This window comes from Rhea americana, unplaced genomic scaffold (genome assembly GCF_003343005.1).
Source record: "Rhea americana isolate MKP2758 unplaced genomic scaffold, rheAme1 scaffold_41, whole genome shotgun sequence".
Taxonomy (NCBI): domain Eukaryota; kingdom Metazoa; phylum Chordata; class Aves; order Rheiformes; family Rheidae; genus Rhea; species Rhea americana.
In genome coordinates this window covers 4,752,407-4,774,128 of record NW_028186546.1, presented here as the reverse complement: position 1 = coordinate 4,774,128, position 21,722 = coordinate 4,752,407, and the positions used below count along the sequence as shown (strand labels likewise).

Genomic DNA, 21,722 nt, shown 5'->3' with positions numbered 1-21,722 from the left:
CTGCCGGGCTCTGCCCCGCCCCGTGTCCTTCGGCGGCCGCCGTAGCCGGGAGGCGTGGGGCCATGGCGGCGGCGGCGGCGCGGGGCGCCCTGGCGGGTGGGTGGCGGTTGGGCGGGGGCTGCGCGCGCCGCTGAGGGGAGCGGAGCGGAGCCGCCATGTTGGCGGGGGGCGCCGGGCTCTGGAAATGGCAGCGCGAGGCGGGACGGGGCCGCCGCCGCTTCCCCTCATGCTCTCCTCTCTGCAGGGCTGCTGCGGCCGCTGCGGGCCGGGGCCGCGCTGGCGCTCGGCCGCGCCCGCTGCGCGTCGGGCCTCTCCGCGCCGCGCGTCGGAGGAGCGCGGGCGCCGGCAGCGGCCTCTGTGAAGAGTCTGGTGCCGCGCGGCGGCGGGGCCCGCTCCCTGCTCGGCAGGTACGGCGTGGGCGCGGGGCGGACCCGAGGAGGTGGGCGGCGGCGGCCGCGCTGCGCTCGCTCTCTCCCGTGGCGCTTCGCAGCGTCCGGTGGGGTTGGGGCAGCTCTGCCGGTGGGCTGCCGCGGCGGCCCTCGGGCGACGTTTTAATTTCGATCCGATCCGTGTCAAAACAGCTTGAGCTAGCGCTGAATCAGCAGGAGGAAACCAGCAGAGAGCTRTTAATACAAGGCAAGGTCGCGAGGAAAAGCGCTTTAGTATTAAATCCAAATTTTGACCAGACTCCRTCTTATCTTTGACACCGACGCAAAGCAAGTTTCCTCTTTGTTTGAAAAACTTCTTGWGCTGCTTTTTACTGTGGCAAACAGGACTATATTTTAATCCAAAGTCTCCTCCTTCTGTTAAAGCGTAGTGCTTGGGAAAAGATGTAAAACAGAATATGCTTTGCATACATACACTTTGCTTTGCAATTAGGCTTGTTATAATTGGCAAGWGACTCTTGCTTGTTAGAATCTTAACATTTTGAGAATTTAATACTTCTGTGTTTATCTTTGAGTTCTTAATCACTTTTTTAATAAACTTTTGTTTATGGAACAATGACTTTGGGATTAATTTTAGCTAGAATTCAGCAAACTGCCTGTTTGCTGAATWATTAGTGTATTGTGATGTTAGATCTGCTCTTAAGCTTTTTCAGACAAGTCAGAACTGCTTCTGGTTTCTCATTATGAGAAAAATACAGCAATTTAATTTTAGGAAAAAGATATTTTATCCCTGTATATTCCCTCCCCCTTTTTTCTCTCTATAGTGTCACATCTCTACTTCCAAGTATACTTCAGCAGCCAGTGAGGACTCTCACATACTGTAGCTTACGGAAGGGAAAGAGGAAATCCGTGAAAGCTGTAATCGATAGGTTTCTCCGACTGCACAATGGCCTTTGGGTAAGGCGAAAGGTAAGGCTTTTTTCAATGTTCTTTACGTTCTTGTGAAGTGTTTGTTCTTTACAGACAGTGAGCTAATTGTCCTCCTTTCTGATAGAAGAATGTAGCTAGTATGGAGGTTTAAAAAATAATTAAAAAACRTAGACTCTTGACTTCCTGAAAGCAGAATGATTTGTTTTGGCTTGCTCGTCAGTATTACTATATTTGTATATGCAGCAATCTGCCTTAAAATTCTTTCATGTATTTTCTTCTGGCAGGCTGGTTACAAGAAAAAATTGTGGAAAAAGTCAGCTGCCCAGAAAAAGCGCTTGAGAGAGCTGGTGTTGTGCAACAAAACGCAATGTAAACTCCTAGATAAAATGACCACTTCTTTTTGGAAGAGAAGAAATTGGTACGTTGATGATCCCTATCAGAAGTACCATGATCGCACAAATCTTCGTTTGTAGAAATCTTGTTTCATTTTATCATACCTCTAGGAAACAGGTGATGTTATATGGAATATGTCTCCTTTATCTATTTCCAAAGATAAATCAGTAATGCCTGATTATTTTAGGAATAAATACACCTATATTATCTGGACAAAATTATGAGTCTCAATGGCCAAAATAAAGGAATGTTCAAGAATATTCTGAGCAGTAACTTGTATTTTACTTGGCAGAGGTCAGGTCACCTACATGTTGTGAAGTCTCTTGGCTGGAATTCTTGAGTGTAGCAAGTATGTGGATGAACACAGTTTAAGCATCACCGAAAGACAGTGAAAAATTAAAAATACTTAACCTTAAAATTTTCTAAAGAAACCTATTTAGATAACCTCAAGATTTTTTTTGCTATGTCCATACCTGTTGGTAGCTCCCTGAATGGAGTTTCCTTGGGGAAGGGGAGGAAAGGAGAGGAGGGTCCCATTTTAGCACTGCTGCCTGTTAGGGTACTGGATAGATTGCTGTCATGTCTCCTATGCTGGGGAGCACAGAAAAGCAGGCATTACATGGTTACGTGCAGTTTTGTTAACTGAATTCTTTAATATTAGCCAAATTTAATTACAGAACTTCTTTACAGGACTTAAAGTTTATTATTTGAGCTATTTTTGAATGGTGGAATAGATTCTTTGGGTCCTACTCTACATCCTCAAGGAGTCAATTCTGAATATTTTCTAACCTACTCTAATTATACCTTGCACTGCATATTGTAATAAATCCTTCCACACATACATGGGATCAGAGATATGCAGAGTCCTTTTGCAGTGTGAGATTTGACTAGTTTCTGGTTTTGGTAAAGGCTAGATCATGGGCGCATTCTCTATAGCGTTGATAACTGCAGCGAGTGAGTGAAAAGCAGTTGCTCTAGCAGCAGCTTCAAAATATTCACTAACAATTTTACGCAGATAGTTTCTGGTTATGGGCTCCAGAGCCACCTGTTGAGATGGTTTGCTGTACAAGACTGTAGTGTTTCAATGAATTCACTGGTTACTCAGAGTGTTCAGTAGCTGTATTTTTTCCAGTTCATCATACAGAGAAAAGTTCTGAAGGGCATGCAGCACTTCCTGAATACATCTATATACAGTTAGCCAGAATTGAAATAAAAATAATACAGCAGTAAAAGTAATTATTCTGGCCTGCCAGATACATTGAACAGAATAAAGATGTTTTCTCCTTTATTTTTTAAAAGAAAAGATTAAGACTTTATTCAAGATGTATATCGAGCAGTATAACAAAACCAGCAAAACATCAACCTTTGGAATACTGTTGTAATGTCCATCCTGGTGAGGCATTAAGTATACTATTTCATCACAGATCTCTTCTACTGATCACAGGAAAGAAAATCACATGAAGTGCACAGTTAGGATTCTTAAATAGTTTGTATAAATGCAAATCCCAACAGAGTGTTCTCTGCTACTTCAGATATGGTGCTAGATGCAAAACTGGTACCCAGAACAAACAGCAAAAGGGAGACCGTGAATAACAAGCATTCAGTCACAAGTACATAGATTTCATTACGACAGGAGAACACGTATTTCAGAGAGCAGTCAGAGGCAGCAGGTTGTTTACATGAGGCTAAGGAGCATTATATCTCTCTAAGCAGCTTTCTCCCCTCTCATTAGGAACAAATAACCTGATTTTCTTTTCCTTTTGTGCTGGGTTTGCACTTACACAATTTAGATTGATGTGGGATTATATCAAAGTTGCAGTGATTAGGCATGAAATCTTGTCTGTATTTGGCATGACCCTGATTCAGCAGTTGGCAGCCACTGCAACTGCACTGATGCTGGCCCCAAGAGGAGAATGGCAGTATGGAAGATTGCACTGAGCTGCTCCACGGTTATTCTGTTTATAATTGAGGTGAATTTATGGTAACTCACAGGTCTGCTTACCACAGAACATCTTCAGCTGAAGTTTCCTTATCTTCAGAGCCTCAATTTTACTTGCACACAATAATGAACGTTTCATGTGAGAGCACCCTTATCCTGATCTAAGGTTGTCTTTTCCAGGGCTGGCCTATAACTCTTAGGGTTATGTGCTCCAGGCCATCTGCTGAGAAGTCAGAAGGTGGTGCCTGCTCTATAGGAATGACTGCGGAGGCCAGCTRCCCGATGGCCTCTGTTAACAGGCTTTTCTTACTTAACCCCGGGAATCCCCGATCTGTAGCTATTCTAGGTATAGCTAAGGAGGAGTGAGCMATCTGCAAGGTGCAGAGCTAACCCCCGTAGCTGGAGGTGGGAGGAAGCTAAGCGCTGCTGTCCTGTGACACGATGTCTAAGGATCCGGCCACCTGTGAATCCTCTGTCTGATCGAGCTTGGCAAACTGGTTTGCCACGAGGGGTCAGCAGCAGAGTAGGAACACGACTCGCTGCTGAATCAGGCTTGTTCCTTGGCAGAGACTTGAAGAGAAAAACTGGAACAAAAACTTCATGGCTGGTGTTTATTCTGAATAAATGCAATAGCCAAGCAGTAAAATGACAAAGTTGGGGCAACATCTGTAAACAACCTGTGTGTGGAATATGAGGAATTAAAAGCGAATGACCACTATTCTGTATACAGAACACTACAGCACTAAGTGCAAGTGTTTAGGCATTCACATTTCCTGTCTGTCTATACACAAATATACAGCTCAGCTGATAAATTAATATATTTTTGCCAGAGATATGAAAAGTCTTTTTTTCTCATTTATACAGTGAATGTTTTGAGAGATATAAGGCAACTCCCTTGTCAACAATTTCACCTCAGCACTTAAGAAAATCTAAACAGTCAAGTTTACAGTAAAACAGCAGATTAGACGCACATTTAATAATTTTAGTGAGAATCAATGTTAATACAGCGTGTCTGAGAATAGAATTTGTCAGATGTTATGTAGCTCGATGTTTTTAATTTTTTGGCATAATTGAGTGCAAACTTGTCAGCTTTTTTATTTTATGGCAGCCTATTGCATAGCAGGGAAACATAGCTTGCCTGCAACAGGATTTTATTTTCTGCTAACACTGCAAGCAGTTTTTTTTTCTTTAAATGTTCGCCAAAGGAAATCAAATAAACGCCAAAAGAAATCAAATAAACTCTAAAGCTGCTTAAAAATAAAACACACAAGGTTAGCTCCTCAAAGCTTTTACTGTGTATCTTCTAAGGATTGACTTTTTTGCAATTGCTATTTAGACAGATTTTGTTTTCAGTTTACCTTCTGAAAGCTTTTTCCTTCTTATCAATTTCAAAATATGATTGAATTAGCACATGTAAAAGAAATAAAATTCTCAGGTAAGGGAGCCAAATACTGTGGCAAATGCAGGAAATACCTGCTTGTTTTCTCGCTTCCTAGCCAGGTCAGATAAACATTTGTGTGTGCGCATAGTTTATTCCTCTCTTCCCCACATACCCTGGAAGCTCTGGGGAAAACCTTGAGGATGCATTAGAAAGGGAAAACTGGGATACGGACGCATATCCGGCAGAGAAAAGTTTTTAAAGGCCACTTCAGATTTACTTCTGAGCCTGATACACTCCAACCGGCTACTGGCATCCTGGACTGCTGCACCTGCATGAGATCAACAGTGCTATTCCTAATCACGTCCGTGTATTGATCCGTTAGTGATGGCACTTCTGCGTAATGCTAAATGTTTTTCTAGTCTATGAGACAGGTCTGAGAGCAAACACAAAGAGTCACGTAGTTAACTTATGTGTGAATTTCACATGCTCAACACTTACAAGAGACACCAACTTGAAGCACAAATACACAAATCCTACAACGTCTTCCTCTTCTTTTATATTTCTCATTTATATATGGATACAAATACACCATTCAATCTGGTTCTTGTGATTCTAACCAAACTCCATGCTACAGGCAAAACTGCAGGACTCAAAAGGTAGCTCAGACTCAATGCCCCGCTCTGCTGGTGTAAGTAAAACTCCAGCACCACACCAGGAAAGCAGAACACTAGAGCTGAAGTTGTTACATGTTGGGGAGAAAGGTGCATTTTTTTTCCCCTGGAAATAAGTCACTAAAATCATTCTAACTTCTGTTGCTGCAGCTATTATGAGCCTGGCTTACTCATACTTTAAAACTGGCAGTAGAACATTTGCAACAAGCAATACGATTTAGTTCTTCTAGCCTCCATCATTTTCCACACAATACTCTCTTGGCTCAGACTGATCAAAATTAAGACTCCTCCTTCATTACGTTGCTGAAACCATTAATTTTCTCTTGAGCATCTCTTCCTCATCCTCTCTAAGTGGGTCTGTCTCTACATTTTTAGCACAATCATTTTCTCAGAACACGTGATTGATTTGCAGAAAGAGAAATGGAGTTGCAGTTCAGCTTTCACTAATGAATCGTGGACATTTTGTACAGTCAAAATAATTCAACATTTGCTCTATCATCATTCACATTCTTGAGGAGGAAGAGAGGGAAGAGAAATCCATGGCTTCTGCAAATGCACTTCATTAATGATAAAGCCATAAGTAAATACACTGTTAATGTATCATCGTGAGCAATTGATTAGTTTTGTTTTTACTGTGCATTCACAGAGCTAGAGCTATGCAGACACAAATAAGAATTATAAATGTACAGCCCTACAGGAGTAGCGTGAGCGGGTGTATATTCTGCGTATGAAACAAGGACTCGTACTCTGCAGGGATCTGTCAGATTGCCCTAACCACGTTGCGGACAAATGCGTGTAGAAGCGTTTAACAGAAGGCTACAGAGAGAGGAGAGAGAAAGGCCATGTCTACAATGCTGTACATCGAAGCACATCCATCCCACTGCTGTTTTCTACATTATGAACACGTAGCTCTTTAAGGCAGAAGAGAGACATTCTGTGGATCTTGGTGCTATTGGCTCATTGCACTCACATTGTTTCAGTGGCGGAGGACGAGGTACTTTTCTTCCTGAAGCGAGGTCTAAGGGTTCTAGGCGGTGCCTGCAGAAAAGGAAGAGAAAACTTCATTAGCGTAGCAGGAAAAAGTTTGTTCTTCACATRGTGCCTCTGCTAATTATCCTGTTTCAGGTGTGAAGAAAGAGAGAAGCAGATCCTTAGCCCTAAAGATCATTAATAAATCCAGCTGAGGATTACCCCTTTTAAGAAAATTGGTGTAGGCCTTTATCCAGGTTACACCACCACCACCTTGGAAAAAGGCATGGCTAAAGGTTGCTAATTGTGCAACGGGCTTAGGAGCCAGGACAAGTTGGTGCAATCTACAGCAGCTCTTGGATCAAGAGAGCAAACTGGTGGTAGAAAGCCAGCTCTAGTGTTTCCCAGGCCTCCCTAGGATGTGCAGAGCATCTCCAACATCTCTGAGGGTACAGCTCATCGGGATACTAAAAACCAGAAGGGGTCCCTAAGGTGGAACAACCTGGGCCCGAATTTTCACAAGGCAGAGCTCTTTTGAAAGATCATCTCAGTCTTACATAACCCAGTGATGCCTGCAATTGCCCGCCAAATGGCCAGCACAGCTTTCCCACCGGGCAGAAAGGCCAGACACTCATCTGAAATTTTTTATAAAGCAAGCTATTGCAATTTTGCCTTGCAGTGAGCTGCTGCAGACCAGCAGACAGGCAGTTCACAGCATGACTTGCAGGCCAATCTAAGGAGAGTCAGTGAACACCCAAGAGAAGAAACTAGACCAACTCCTTGAAATTGGTTTACTCTGATTAACCCCAGACTGTACAGAGTGAGAGACAGAAATTAGCTAGTGTAGCAAACAGAGAAGCCCTTAGCAGCAGCATGTACCAGCTCTCAGAAAAGCTTTGGCACGGCATTATGTCTTGTGAGATTCACAAAAAAGTTGTTATTGGACGTTAGAGAGCAACATAAATTCTGAAYGGAGATGCCTGTCATCACATCATATAACACCAGAAGACCTGGTAAGCGGTTCTGCTTCATTTACATAAATATCCAAAGCTTTGTTTTCATTAACAGCATAAACTTATTTACCTGTGAGACTATGGCAGCGTCTTGCCATTCATAAATGAAGATTTAATTATTTCTRTTTTAGAGGACTTTCCAATCCAAGATCAGGCTGCAGTTTGTCCACATTCTTGTGAAGTAGCCAGGCATAAATATTCATACAAATAAGGAACTGCACTACAGTGAAGTTTTGTTTAGACTCCAGCTGGCTTGCCCATAAACAAAAGAAGTTGTTGGCAGAGAGGGGATTAATCCAAATCCAGCCAGCTTCCAAGCCTGAATTTTTACCCGGGTCCCCACTGTGAATCACCAAAGAGTGCAACACGCCAGGGTGGGTGGCTCCATCCGGAAAGGCCCAACGGCTGAGGAAGAAAGCTCCTGTGCACGGCAGTCAATGATCCTGCACCACCGGGCTCCGTAACTGCTGGCTCCGAGTTACCACCAGCAAACCAGGAGCCCTGGGACACGGCTTGAGCACTGGACTGGTACATCCCATAGCTTAGCAGAAGGCTGCTCCTTGGGCAGCCAGTCCACCCTTACAGCAAAGCAGCCATTAACTACATACTAGCTTCTACACTGGGAACGAATAGCTCTGTCTCCTCTGGGAGGCCACTCAATAGCGCTGAGAGTAGCTACGGAGGTGCCACCTTTTCATGCTAACAACAAATCAGTCCAGCTTTTGGTGACAGCCATCAGAGCAGGAACCCTTGGCCAGGTGGGGACCCTGTTGGGGCATCTACACCCTGCCCCTATAGCAGGACTGARGCTGTCAAAAGCAATGCTGGGTATAAATAAGGAGGGTAACTGTGGGACACGTAAGGATTTCAATACTCCTTTTACACTGGTGATCTCAGAGGTTGCAAGTAGCAGAGATAAAAACCCGTTAGAACAACACAGAATTGCTAACTGAACCACACCATTCCCCCACTCTCACGCTGAGCCAGGGGAAGGTGGAGCAATCCCGCTTTCCCATGGTGGACATCTCCCTCTTGAGTCTGCGAGTTACATTTGAGCTGACAGCAGTGACTCCATTTCCACCACCACCCAGATTTGGAAGGATTCTTCACTTATGGCACCTCTCACAGAGGTTGTATCTCCTCCATAACAAAACGACACTAAAATTCTTTTTGGAAAGCCAAAATATGAGATCTGCTCTCCTTCAGCTCTTTTTGTATCTTTGTAGCAAATTAAACTGCACTTGCTAACACGTCCCTGATTCAAAAACCTACTGAAGTCACTGGCAAAACTCCTGATTTCAGTGGGGTTTGGCTAGGTGTGTACTGAAGTGAGAGGGACCAGGCTCTGAATTATGAGCTCTCTGGCTGTGGCTTCTGCCTGTTCTCACCATAATTTTCCTGCCTCAGGGATGAGAATATATTTCCCTCTATGGAAATGAAAAACCACCTAGTGGTTGGTATCCAAATCTTCTYGCTGAAATACCTCTGCAKTAGCATGTGGTTTTSAGCTAGATCCAAATTTTGCAATTCAAATCCATCTCCGAGGCCCTCTGTAACTAYTATCTCCACAGGCACGGAATTCCARCTTTGATCAGAGAACCCACACATGTGGAAAAACAAGCGTACCCATAGCAAGACCCACCCCTGGAAGACTAGAAGTACATTGCTTAGAGTCAGGGTTTCTACGCCAAAGAATTCAGTTGGACATTCAAGGAACCTCACAGAAGACAGTCTTGACTCTATRGAAGTACCTCCAGAGGCTGATCCTTCTTTTTGGGCTTTTTGTTCGTGGATGCACAATCCAATAAATTGTTCTCTTCATCGTCTGAGAACACAAAGCTTTTTGCTTCACAGTTTGCCTCACGTGGCTTTTCATACTTATTGTCCACATCTAATTAACATGGCCATTTACAGTCTAAATGTRAAGACAAAGGATGAGGAAGGTCAGCAATAGTTCGATTCACATTCCACCAAACTCCATCTCACTGCAAAGCCATGCATCTTCCGGGGATTAATAGAAAGTTCACACATCACACTCTAGTAATAGCAGTTGTGGGGTTAGAAATCAAAAGGCCCTAGTTTTGAATCTACTGCAAGCTCTAATTGGATTATTTTACATAAATTTAGATTAAATTCACCACCTCTGATGATCCGTCTTCCGACTCCCTTAGCAGATTTTTTTTATGTTTTGCTCAGGGATAAATGAGATCTCYTGAATTGCCAGTCATCTCATCCATAGTTCCTGCATCTACGGCTTCCAGAAGGAGTGTTCTCCAGAAGACACCAAATGAGAGCTGAAGCTCTGTGGACAGTAGGTAGATGGCTGCTTTGGATGTGGAAATATGCAGAGCTAAGCACAGCAGCATGAACCACCTGAAGCTGAGTGAATTTAAGCCAAATGTCCAATTTAAGACCCATTGAAGTTAACCAGATGAAGCTTCCTGCAYCTCTGCAGACAGTTTCTTATCAGCAGGGCTGAGGTTTCCTTAGTTAAATTAACAATTAGGCRTCTTCATTTCTGAAACATCTCAAGAGTGCAAGTTTTGCTGTTCAGATGGCATTAAGCACAATTTTGGGCTACTTAAGACTGTTCTGTAAGTACACATAAAAAAATAGTGCTTCATACTTCCTGTCTCAGACTGAYGATAAGTCTCTACTGGACTGAACACTATAGTAAGAATATTCTTAAATGCCTAATAACCATTACTCCATTTAGATCTTYAAAGCACAAAAGTGCTGAATTCTCAAACTGCTCCTTTAATTGGATATCGGAGAGAGAAAGGGGAAGTGATTTGCCTACAGCAATGTTGCAAGTCAARGGTAGGTSACTGGGGCTCTCTCCAGTGCCAAAYTGAAGTCAACAGCTGAATGCTCTCGGGATGTAGCTGCTACTCCAGAGAGCAGTGCACACTATCCTCTGGCCACTGACCCTGTGTTTCTACGCCTTTGTCATCATTTGCATGGCTAGTTTGGAATATACCACCACAGTTTTTCAGGAAGAGCAGGAAGTTGGCTTTTTCCTAGTTKTACTGAAAATGCTGATACTCACATTGCAGAGAGGCCAGGGATAATTGCTGATTTGTGGGTTTTCTATATGAGACTGCATTGCTAATACTAGACTGTGGGGAGAATATTAAATATTCTTTAGACCACATGGCAAATCAGTGCAGGGACATTTTACTTTCCCCTTTCACTTGGGAAGTGAGATATCCAGGGAAAGCCCAGCCTAGCTCAGCCTTGGTCCTGAGATGGAGGAGTTGGTCCTGAGGACCTCTCTGAGCCAAGAAAAATGGAATCAAATTGGCTTTAGATGTGGTTTGTTCAGACACTGAACACAGCCTAGACCAAGGATGCCCAAATCTGCAGYCTGTAGGCCAAATGCAACCCTGAATGCCAATTCATATGACTGCTCCAAGCTGCTCTCTTTCCCAGAGATGCCTCAGGCATGGACTGCAAGCTGGATGGGTAGCTCACCTGCTATAAACATCTGGGCCTCTTGAAAATGCACAGATCAATCCCAGCACACATACAATGCAAGCACAGTCAAGCAGTAGGGGCCAGATCACTACACCAGGCCTTCTCCTGCCAGCAGAGTCCATGGCCTGCCCTGCTGGGTGATCAGGTTGAGGGGCTTGAATTTGGCCAGTYTGACTGCTTCCAGATCAGTAAAAAATGGGTCAGGGCCTTTAAACTGCCTCGCTCAAGGTTTGCATAATGGCACAGACTATTTTTTAGCCCCAATTCAGCATCATTAGAACCAGTTTGAAAGCAGGGGAAAATACATTTCTTCACTGGATGAACATCAACCAGCAACGGAAGTGGTTGTAATCTCTTTAGGGGACTGCAGTGGGGCTTCAACAAGCCCMACAGCACATCCCCAGGCATGTGCCCTTCTAAGCAGACAAGGGCTTTCCCTAGGGAAAAAAGGGACATTTAAAAGGAGTAGTAGTAGAGGATGTTGAACAACCAGTGTTAGASAGAGCATCCAGCAGGATCAGTAATTAGACTGTGGAGACACAGGCAACTGAAGCTGAGAACATATAGGATCAGGCAGATATGCCCCATTCCCTTCATCCCCCAGCCAGCGGCTCCGCTGCAAAAGGGGACAGAAGGAACTGTCAGCCCTGACAAYGCTTCCAGGAATCCAACGCTTTCGCAGTGTACGTCGCTTTCTTCCTTATTCTCTTCCTTGAAGGGGTGCTGGGCAGAAAAGCTATCCAGACGGCCCTGCCATCCATGTCTCCAGGACAGACATGACCTGCTCCAGGCTCTTCTACAATTCCCATCAAGCTAACATCATATCCCTGTCCAGGAGTTACTCCCTTGAGGACCAAGAGGATGGATCAGTCACCAAGCCGCCTGCACACCGCTTTGACCCTCGTCGCAGAGGGTTTTTAATGTCCRTTGGAAATAAGGCTGAGATCCTTTTATTCCCTACTTCATCTCATTCCGGATGAGGCACCAAAACCCAGCGAAGTGGAAACCAGGTTTGCTTCAACCTTAACTGAACTGAGACAGGGAGAAGAAGGTCTATCTCAGACCTTTCCACTACATCTCTGACCACAGACCAGAGCAGATCCTGAACACACAGGCCCTTCTTTTAAGACTGTCAGTGAGAAGGGAAGATTCCCCTCCCCTGCATACTCAGAGAGGACACCCAGATCGTGGGCAATCCCATCCTCGTACTGAGTTGGGGTGCCAGACTTTGTCTTACATTTGTGGARCCTACAATGTTATACTGTGGTGGGACTGGAGCAAACCTATCTCAGAAGGACTGCCGATGAGTTAGCRCCAACTCTGAGGCTGGTTCTCTATGAACAGGGCCTTACTGGATAAAAATCAAACTCAACACTTTCCTGCATCAGGAGAGTGGGTCCTCTGTCACAGAAAATAGGTGTAAAGCAGGGAATTCATCAGAACAACAAGTACACACGTGAGAAATTAGTGGGAAAAGGGATGAAGGCTTACAGTAAATGGTTAAGTTCTGGGACAGCAAGATTTGATTCTGGGCAAGAGGCAGGCTGAGGAGCAAAGCACTCTGTTAGGGCTRGCACAGGCTTCTTGAGGGCCGTGCTTGGCCGTGAGTGGCCTCCTGTGTGTTTCTAGGAGCCCTCTCTAGGATCCGAGGCCTCGGGGCCTCAGGCAGCTCTCAGACGTCGCAGAAGTGGCAGAGCTAGCAGTGCGCGTGGCTCCGAGCAGCAGCTGCCAGCCGCTGGGACTGCCTGACAGCCAGGAGGTGGCTGTGTAAAAGCACGGGACGTACCCGAGACGCTCTCTTGCCTGTCGGAGACTCTCACTCCGCAGGTCAGAGCAGGATGTGCTTCGGGGTGTCCGCCYGTTACACTTACAGCCCCGCATCTTTGCACGCAGGGGTGGATCCAAGCCAGATTAGACTCCTCTCTTCATTAAGGCAAGACAGACTCCGACTGTTTAGAACGAGACCCCTTAATTCCAACTCCTCTGATCCTATCCTAATTCCTTCAGAGGGAACCGATATAACCAACACGTTGTGCGGGAAGCCTSGAAGCAGCGCGTATTCCTGCTGAAAGGAGACATTGAAGTGCTTTGCAGAGTTGGATCTAAACCACTAAATGCACCAGAGGGAACAACCCAGYCCTGACAAGAAAACGGAGAGCCAGATCTTTGTCATCTTTAATCTCTGTGATTCTGTACAGGCTAAGCAGTCTCGCTTGTGAAACTYTCTTTACAATAACAAATGGGATTTTGTAGCAGGCTGTTTTCTCAGAAGGCGTTTGTTACTGATTAGGCTCTGATTTATACTGTTGTGTAAATCCAGAGTGACTCTGGATTTACACCAGTATAACAACGGTCAGGACCTGGTCCAGTCAAATTACGAATGAGCAAAGAATGTTGACCTAGGTCTTCTGAAATATTTGGACTTGAATGCATTTTCAGCCAGAATCAGGCACCCCAATACTTCTGAGAGGAGCTAGACCCCCCCTTTATTTTGCCAGTGAATACTTCTTGGCCACCTCAGTTTAATTCCTCAGGGGTAATGGGACAGAGCATGGTCACATATTATACAGGCCAAGGAGTTAAGTACTGTATTACTGTAATGGAAAACATAGTCACTGCAAAGCTAAGCTCTCCTTCAGGTAAGGAGGTTTGCATGCCCCTTAATAAGAGAAAGAGAGCAGATATTTATTCTGCGATGGTGAKCAGCTTCTTTTCCCTGCAACAAAGACAAATTTGCCATCATTTCCAGAAGCCACTGACGCGAGTCATGTACCTTCCCCAAAGTTTTCACTGCCAAACCAGGAAGTTAGGAGCAGCCAACTCCACCAGCACACACTGCCCAGTAGCCACAAAACAGAGGGAGGCAGGATTCATCTTTTCAAAGCTGAAGTCACRTGCAACCAAGCAAACACGTCTAATCACATCATCAACAAAGTCATCAGTTAATGAAAATACATCCCACAAATGATTAAGTTGTTAAGTGCTATTCTATTCTAAACATCTCAGATGAAAACTCATGCAATCTGTAACACTTACATCAGAGTCCCATAATATTTACATAGAAAAAAGGAAAGAATAAACTGTTAGGGGAAAACATTTTGGCATAGAGGAGAAAGGAATACTGCTTCAGAGAACAGAAATCTTCATGTTTGCTATTCATAACATCTGTGGTTGAACCGCAGTTCACTGAACAGCAATGTGTGTTTTAACTTTCTGTTGCTAAAATGCAAATGAAAATTTGTCCTTCCCTGAATTAATAAAGATAAATATTAAAATGTTTTTAAATACCCAGAGAAACTCCCGAATTGTCATTCAGAGGGTAGGTGTTGCAAATTATCTATGAAAAATTTCGATTCAACATTTAAAAAAGGGAAGCTTTACCRAACAAAATACCTGGAGCAACAGGAAGTTGTCAGCTTTTCTTTAGTGGAGTGATTCTTTTTCTTTTCAGTGAAAAAAGGTGAAAAAATCTGCAARTCTCCAGCACAAGAGCTGAAAGCAAAATTAACTAAGAACAAAAGTGAAACCAAAGGTCATGTAATTGTTTTAATTCAGAGACCTGTGAACCACCCCTGTGATGAAAAGTCAATCAGTTTTTTTTCAAACTGAGCGCGCTGGCCAGGCTGGCAGTCGGCGAGCGCTGAGCTGTAGCTCTAAAGGTGCGTGTTACTGCATCAGCCGCCGATAYGGAGCACAGTCCCGCAATGCTCCCTCACAAAACAGTCCCACTCATCGCTAACGTCCTTGCACGTTTCATATGCTGTAGTACTTTATTCATATATACATTTTAGTATTAAATATATCCCTCTGATATCTGCTGCCGTAACATTCTCCTGATATACCACTGCTTCTTAAATACCTCCTAGATATATTTACTCTCTTCCGAGATTAAAGCGGGGCCTCCCTCTCACTCGTGCCACAGAGCATCTTTACAACAGCATCTGAGAGATGTTAATGGAGATAACACCACTGAATGTAAAGCTTGTTTTTTCTTAAATGCAAGTGCCTGTCAAGCTTGTTTAACACTGAGCAGTATTTAAGCATTTATTTGGGCACCGTCAAAAGACAAACAGCTAGCGCTAGAGATTTTCATTCCATCCTTCCTGAAGGGGAAAAAAAAGTTCTTGTGTAGTTGTATTACTGCTCCTTAATGCTGCAGCCTGATTTTCCAMAGGGTTTGAACACAGAAAAAAAAATCAGTGAAGAACTTTTGTAAAGACCCTGGAAGGAGTCTTGCCCGGAAAGGCGAACCACTGAACAAAAGCAAGGAGAGCTGACACAGAAGCTGTCAAGATGACACATTTCAGTGCACACAGCGGATCGTGCCTGCATTTAGTGAAGCTGCCCGGCGCGACGGGGGAGGAATGTCCTGAACCGTTTTGGTGCCCTGTCACGTGCGCGCAGAGGGCCAGCGGAGCGAGCTGGCAGTGCAGAAAAAGCTCTTCTGTGAAGCAAACAACGTCAGCGGTAGAGGAGTCCACCGCCGCTGGACAGTGACGGACCTTCTCCTGCACGGGGTGATCCCACGGCGCACTTAGCTTGGTCTTCAGTCTCTGCAGAGATACGTATTCCTTGACACCCGCAGGCCACGTTCTTATGAAGCCACCATGATTTGGGTCAAARTGTTTCCTTGTCCAGGGCCTCTCTCATGACATTACGTAGGGAACAAGGGCAGCACATTTTTGTTCCTACCAGACTGTGCACTTAGGAGAGCTGTGTGGGTTTTTATGAGTCAGMCAGCGAGAGAAATAATTGAGTTTCACCTGCAAGAGCGTTAAGGCAACTGTGCCTGCCAAAAAGGCTGAATCGTGGCTCTAAAACAGCCTTTAATATTCCAGCTGGAGGTAAGGCTTGACTATTTGCCCACTTAGATTATAAACTCTTTGGGAATGAGGCAAGGAGTATTTTTGTTCGCATTCTGAAACCAGCTACACRGAAGTTCATAGCAAAGAAAGACTGGCAACAATAGCTTAGAACAGCTTAGTCCTAGCTAAATGAACTTCTTTCTTCTCTCTGCTTTTTGCAGAGTTGAGAAAATATATTGACGTTACATAGTCAGGGACCAGTCCTCCGAGCTACCAAAGCTGCGCTTACAAAGGAACGTGTTAAACGGCAGGGTCCGAGAGTGCCTTGAAGCATCTATYGCCTTGGAGACGGAGAAAGGGTGGCCCGTGGAGGCAGAATGAACCCACTATGAGACAAAGCCTCGCCGTGTTCTTATTGACGTGAGCCGAGTGACTCGGTTGCGTCGGAAAAAAAGCAATCAGTAAGAAAAGCCAATCCGAAAGACAGCATACGCAATTTAATGCTGACCAACCCAGCTTTGGGCCCAACTTGTAAACACATTGGACTGATTACTGCTGTAGCATCATTAAATAACTTCCCTAAGATTAACTTATGACTATCAAGCACTTAAGGACTCAAGTGATTCTTTTTATAAATAACACTTTGGATTAAAATCTGAAAAAAATAAGTTTAGGCTGAGATTAGAAGGGTGCTGATAACATGTTCTGTGAATACAAGTGTTTAATGACTGCTTGAACCAATACCACTTTAAAGAGTCTTCACTTTCCTGCACTGTGGCACACTCGCTGCAACTTGTGCTAGTGCCAAGGATCCAAAAAAGGATCAAAAGGGAGGGTGACAAACCTCTCGTGAGGGCTGGTTTGCCACCTCTCACTGCAAAAGGAGACGGGGATCCGGCTGCAAGCGTTAGTGCTGCACAGCGCTGGAGGGCGCGTCGGAGGCGAGGCGGTGGAAACGCAGACCTGCTCCTCCGGAAGCGACGGGAGCCGGCCGCGTTTCCAGCGCAGCGACGGTGCCGCGTCTCAAAGGGGCCGCAGCGTGCAAAATAAAYGCAAAGCACGCAACACGAGTAGTAAAGGAGTGAGTTAGGAAAGTCTTTTGCTTCCACCAATGCGAGATGCTGCAGGTCAGGATTTTTTCTCCTTTCTCCCTAGCCAACCTGCTTGGCAATCCCATCCTCTTTTCCTGGCAGGCCCAAATCAGAGGCTTTCCTCCGCTTTCATCTCCCGCTGTGACAAAACGCAGAAGAAGTGACAGGGCTCGCTCTCGGCAACCAAGTTAATTGGCACAGCGTCGGAAAGACCATCAGCAGCCAAGCTCTTCACTGCACTCCTAAGGCTGTAAACACGAACAGTGCTAGGGACAGTGGGACATTTTACAAAACCACATGCACCAAAGCAGGGAGAGTCTGTCCATACTGGTATTTACCCACCAGGTTCTGCTGCCGAGTTTTCCCATTTATCCTGCTCACCCCAAACACAAATGCCCCTTCCATGTGGTAGAATCGGCAATACAGAAGCTTGTGCCAACCCCTACTGCAGGGGACGGTGCAAAACAGGGCCGAAGGAGGCTTGCTTTTGCCGAGTTCTGAGTGCTAGATTTACACTAGTCCTGGGTATACAGGGAAAAGGAATTAAACTGGTGCRGCAATGACAGTGGTGCATCCTCTAGAACAGAAAGGACTGAGGTTTCCTCCGGAGAAATACTGCCCAGCCTTGGTAACGCAGGTCAGTATGGCAAAAAGCACTGCAATACTTGCTGTCAGCACACACACGCAGTTACAAACTCACTCGTAGCCCGTCCTTCCCCTTGCTTGCTCCCGCTGTGTTAGGAAACCCRGTGAGTAAGAGCGGCAGGAGCAAGCCAGGCTGGGGAACGCAGCCATGCTCGAAGGGATGCATGGATATCACTGCACAGGAAATCCAGCACTCACCTCTGAGGAGTCGGCATACTGTACAGCACGTGCACGCTGAAAGAGGAGCTGAGCGTCAAGATCTCATCGTGCCAAACTAGTGTGTCTTAGAAAACTCTGAACATTGCTTCCTCCACTGAACAGTTAGGAAGCAGACTTTATGGCCCTTATGTGCGGTAAAGAAACAACTCTCTCTATTCACCAGCAAGGACTACAGAGCCAGGAACGCRAAGCGACTCACCCAAGGCTACGTGCCTAAGGGTATTAAGGCTGGGATTACATACAGCTCCCTAGCTCTATTTTCAGACCACTAAACAGACACAACTTCTAAGTAAGGGGGCCTGGGAACATGGATAAGCACAAAAACTGAATGAGAATAAACATATGGTGCAATACTGGGGCCCAGACTTTTTCAGTAGATTCAGAGAGGAATTTATTACGAGCACTGACACAGCCATTTGCATGGCTTCTGAAGGAATATTATTCAYAGATCTGTGATCTTCTTAAATTAGGAACATACTGAGGAGTTTTGTGGGGATTATATTTTAGTGGAATTACTAGAAAGATGAAAGGAACCAAGCACCCTTCAGTGCAAACACAGGTGATTCACAGGTGTTCATAAAATTTGTGGCCTTAAGAGCTTCACCTTGCAGATGGTTTGTGTCTCAGAAAACAGCCTAAAAAAACATTTCCAGTTTGATCCTTGCAATGTTTTTTATACAGCCTCTGTATAAAAGCGAGGAGTCTTGGCCAGCCCAAGAGGCCTGCTGTGGGTTTAGCTGTTGCCTCACATAGAAGGTGCTCAGATATTCCAGGTGATGGGACACAGTGACAAACCCAAAGAAAACTATACAAAAAGAAGACCATAATCCAGCCCAAGTGCTCATTTCCACTTTTCCATTTCAGGAGTGTAGCACAAAACAAAACAGCAGGTGGAGTGAAGGACAGAGGGACAAAGGGGGATTTCCATTGCTGATTGCCGTTTTTTACATTTTTATTCTCTGCAAGCTCATACAACACATGAGTATGAGCTGTTCCCATACATCTTCCCAGAATGTTTCTGGCTGGCAGGGACACCGCTCTCCAGAYGTACGCTGACTGCTGATATCCCCCCATCTTTGTTCTGTTTTGCAAAGCCTTCAGAGTCTAAGTTCAAAAAACARAACACAGGATCAGCCTCGATGCTCTCCTGCACAGAGGAGGGGAGCGTCACAGAAAGCACACTGCACATTTCTGCTTCGAAACCGTTCTGTCCGAGAACGATCTCCGCCTGGAGTCAGGTTAAGCAGACTCAGCACTCACCACAGCGGGGGCCTTCGCAGTAGGTGCCGCTGCTGCCCAGACAGCATCAGCTCTGGACACCGGCCTCCCGTGACACAGTGCAAATCTCTTCCTGCTGAAGTACGTCCCACTGACCCACGCGAAGCAAGCCTGGTCTCCGCGCGCAACCAACACTAGAGGTTTTAGCTGACAGCAGCAACCATAACACGCATTTGTATCAACTACTGCTTCGTGGCAGACACGGTGGGCCAATATCTCGTTCCTCAAATCATGTCTGTCATTCATGAGCCGTCAGAAGGGAACAAGTTTCTGCTGGCACTGTCCAGGATGCTTTTAAGGCAATAATGTGAGGTTAAGAGGTGCCAAAGCCCACTGTTAATACAAACTCATCTGCACATAGATTGTTACTGGGCATTCACCAGAGCAACAGGAGGGCCCTGAAAAGTGTTTGGGAATACTGCTCTGGAGCTTCCAGTTCTCTGTAACTACGAGTAGCASAGCAGGCATTTACAGCTCCCAGAAGAACGGGGCAGTTCTGCCTGTGCGAGAAGCACAGGTCAGGACATGCATCAAAGCTAAAATACCACAGAGGTTGCCAGGAAGCTAAATTGAGAAACGCTGAACTAAGAGCAAAGTGGGAGATCAGACAGGGGACAGGTGGTCGGCCGGCCGCACGCAGGAAGAGCGAGCATCGGGTTTCCGCCGCGTGCGCCCGAGGGAGGTGTGCCCGCGCTGCGGGCGCGCAGCGCCTATGCCCGCCTCACGTCGCGTGCTGGGTGGGGGGATCCGCAGCCACGCGCAAGTCACAGCGAAAGCAGCTCTGTCCCCGGGGTTGCCTGTATGGGGCTTCTGGGTGTSGGGAAGAGGAGGACAAGGGCCTTTTTGTGGGGCTCAGGGTGAAGACACTGGGTGCCCGCTCTCCAGCTCAGCTATCCGTACGAGCAGAGCTGCTTGGCATATAGAGGGCTCCTTTTATAGGCAGCCAAGACAGCTGGAGCTGCTCGAGCGACTCCACCATTGCTCAAGCAATAGCACAGCTGTGCGGGGTTGTGGTAGCTCTGGAACGAGCAGCAGAAGGGGAAGGAAAARAAGGGGTGATTCCCGCTGTCTCAAAGGCTGCTCTCTGAATATTCGGTTTCTTGGCCTCATAAGACACTCTTCAGCAGGCAAAAATAAACTTTTGCTGAGTCTGCATGTGGTCATTACATCTAAATGCCAACCTCTTCACACAGTGCTTGTGTGAATAGGGGACTCAGGGAGTCACAAATCGATCTAACTAGCATCAGTCACACTTTAAAAGTAACAACAACAGAAAGGACACAAGCTGAGCAGTTGTTTAAAGCAGCCTGAGGACAGCATCGTCTTGTAGGCAGGTTTGGCCAGAGCCAAAGCCCACTGGTGTCAGAAGAGTTTTTCCACCGTGTTGGAAGGCTTGAGAGGTAGAACTAAAACCCAAACCACTCCTGGTGCTCACCCATGCGAGTTCCAACAGTCCCGTCTAGCCGGAGAAGACAACAGATCTCTTTCTATYCCCCATCTTTCCAGAGCGGTTTCTTTTAGATACAGTATCTGAATAACACCAAGTTTCACCCCAGATCTGGCTGTGTTCTCGTTGCTCAGGGAATGGGATCCATCTGTACTTCCCTCGATTTAAAGCACCATCTCTTGTCTCTGCCACGCTGCTGTAAGTGAGGCTGTGCTTTCATCGACCTTTCTTTCAGTAGCAAGGCTGGTTTGAGGAGTTTCCAGTTCCTGGCCACTTGTTCCCATACCACTTCTCTCTACAGGTCTGATAACACAGTTATTTTTGAGGTCCTACAGTAAAGCCGATCAGCAAATTGATCCAAACTAAAAATAATCTCACAAAAACAGTAAAAAAGAGAAAGTATATTTAATCTGAATYATTCACTGATCCAACTTACTGCAGGTCCCCCTTAAGCTGACTCAGCCATCAGGAAAAAATACGGCCTTGTGAATAGASAGAGAATATTCTTGAGCATACTGAAGAAATAAAGAACAGCAGTGCCAGGTCAGATCAAAGGTCTAGTCAGATCTGTCACCTGCCACTGACAGCGGCTGGCAGCAGTTGCAGAGGCAGAGTAGTAACAGGGCAGGCACCAGCAGGGCTTCCCCAGGATGCCCTTCCAGCTTCCACTGACTCCCAGCTTAGGGACTGTCACAATCTCAGACCACGAGCAGCAGGGCAGCTCTCCATAAACCAGCAGGCTTTGCTGTAAAAGAAGGTACTTGACAGCACGAGAAAATAACTCCCGATTTTCCCAAGGTAGATTTACTGCCGTAGGAGCACAGCTACACCATTTTCTGAAGTTCTTCCTAAATTCACAGATCTTTACTAATGGGACAGCTTGAATGACCACAGCTAACCTGTTCCATGGCCTAAGGCTAGCAYCTGACATCTTGTTATCCTAAAGCTACTGCTCTCTCCTTGACATGGCAATGATGTCTCCCACTGAGACAGAGCCTGTGCTAGATGGAAAACAAATTCTTCAGTTTTTGTGCATCTTTGACAGCCATATGAGAGGAATAAAGAAAGCTTTCAGGAA

The 21,722-nt window shown here is 45.6% G+C and overlaps 2 protein-coding genes across 2 annotated transcripts in view; one reads left to right on the top strand and one right to left on the bottom strand.

Annotated features, from left to right (window-relative positions):
* The first annotated feature begins 26 nt into the window (after positions 1 to 26).
* Positions 27 to 1,969, top strand: MRPL35 (mitochondrial ribosomal protein L35). The gene is made up of 4 exons (XM_085314697.1): positions 27 to 96; positions 245 to 407; positions 1,211 to 1,355; positions 1,601 to 1,969. The coding sequence occupies exons 1-4, from the start codon at positions 63 to 65 to the stop codon at positions 1,787 to 1,789; spliced, it is 531 nt and encodes a 176-aa protein (XP_085170823.1). The 5' UTR covers positions 27 to 62; the 3' UTR covers positions 1,790 to 1,969.
* A 2,276-nt stretch (positions 1,970 to 4,245) lies between these two features.
* REEP1 (receptor accessory protein 1) overlaps positions 4,246 to 21,722 on the bottom strand; it is a 44,722-nt gene continuing 27,245 nt past the window's right edge. The window contains exons 9-11 of the mRNA XM_085314607.1: positions 17,899 to 17,934; positions 9,434 to 9,573; positions 4,246 to 6,738 (exon numbers count right to left, since the gene is read on the bottom strand). Coding sequence (XP_085170733.1) covers positions 6,667 to 6,738; positions 9,434 to 9,573; positions 17,899 to 17,934 — 248 coding nt within the window. The 3' untranslated portion in view covers positions 4,246 to 6,666. The remainder of the gene's footprint in view (positions 6,739 to 9,433; positions 9,574 to 17,898; positions 17,935 to 21,722) is intronic.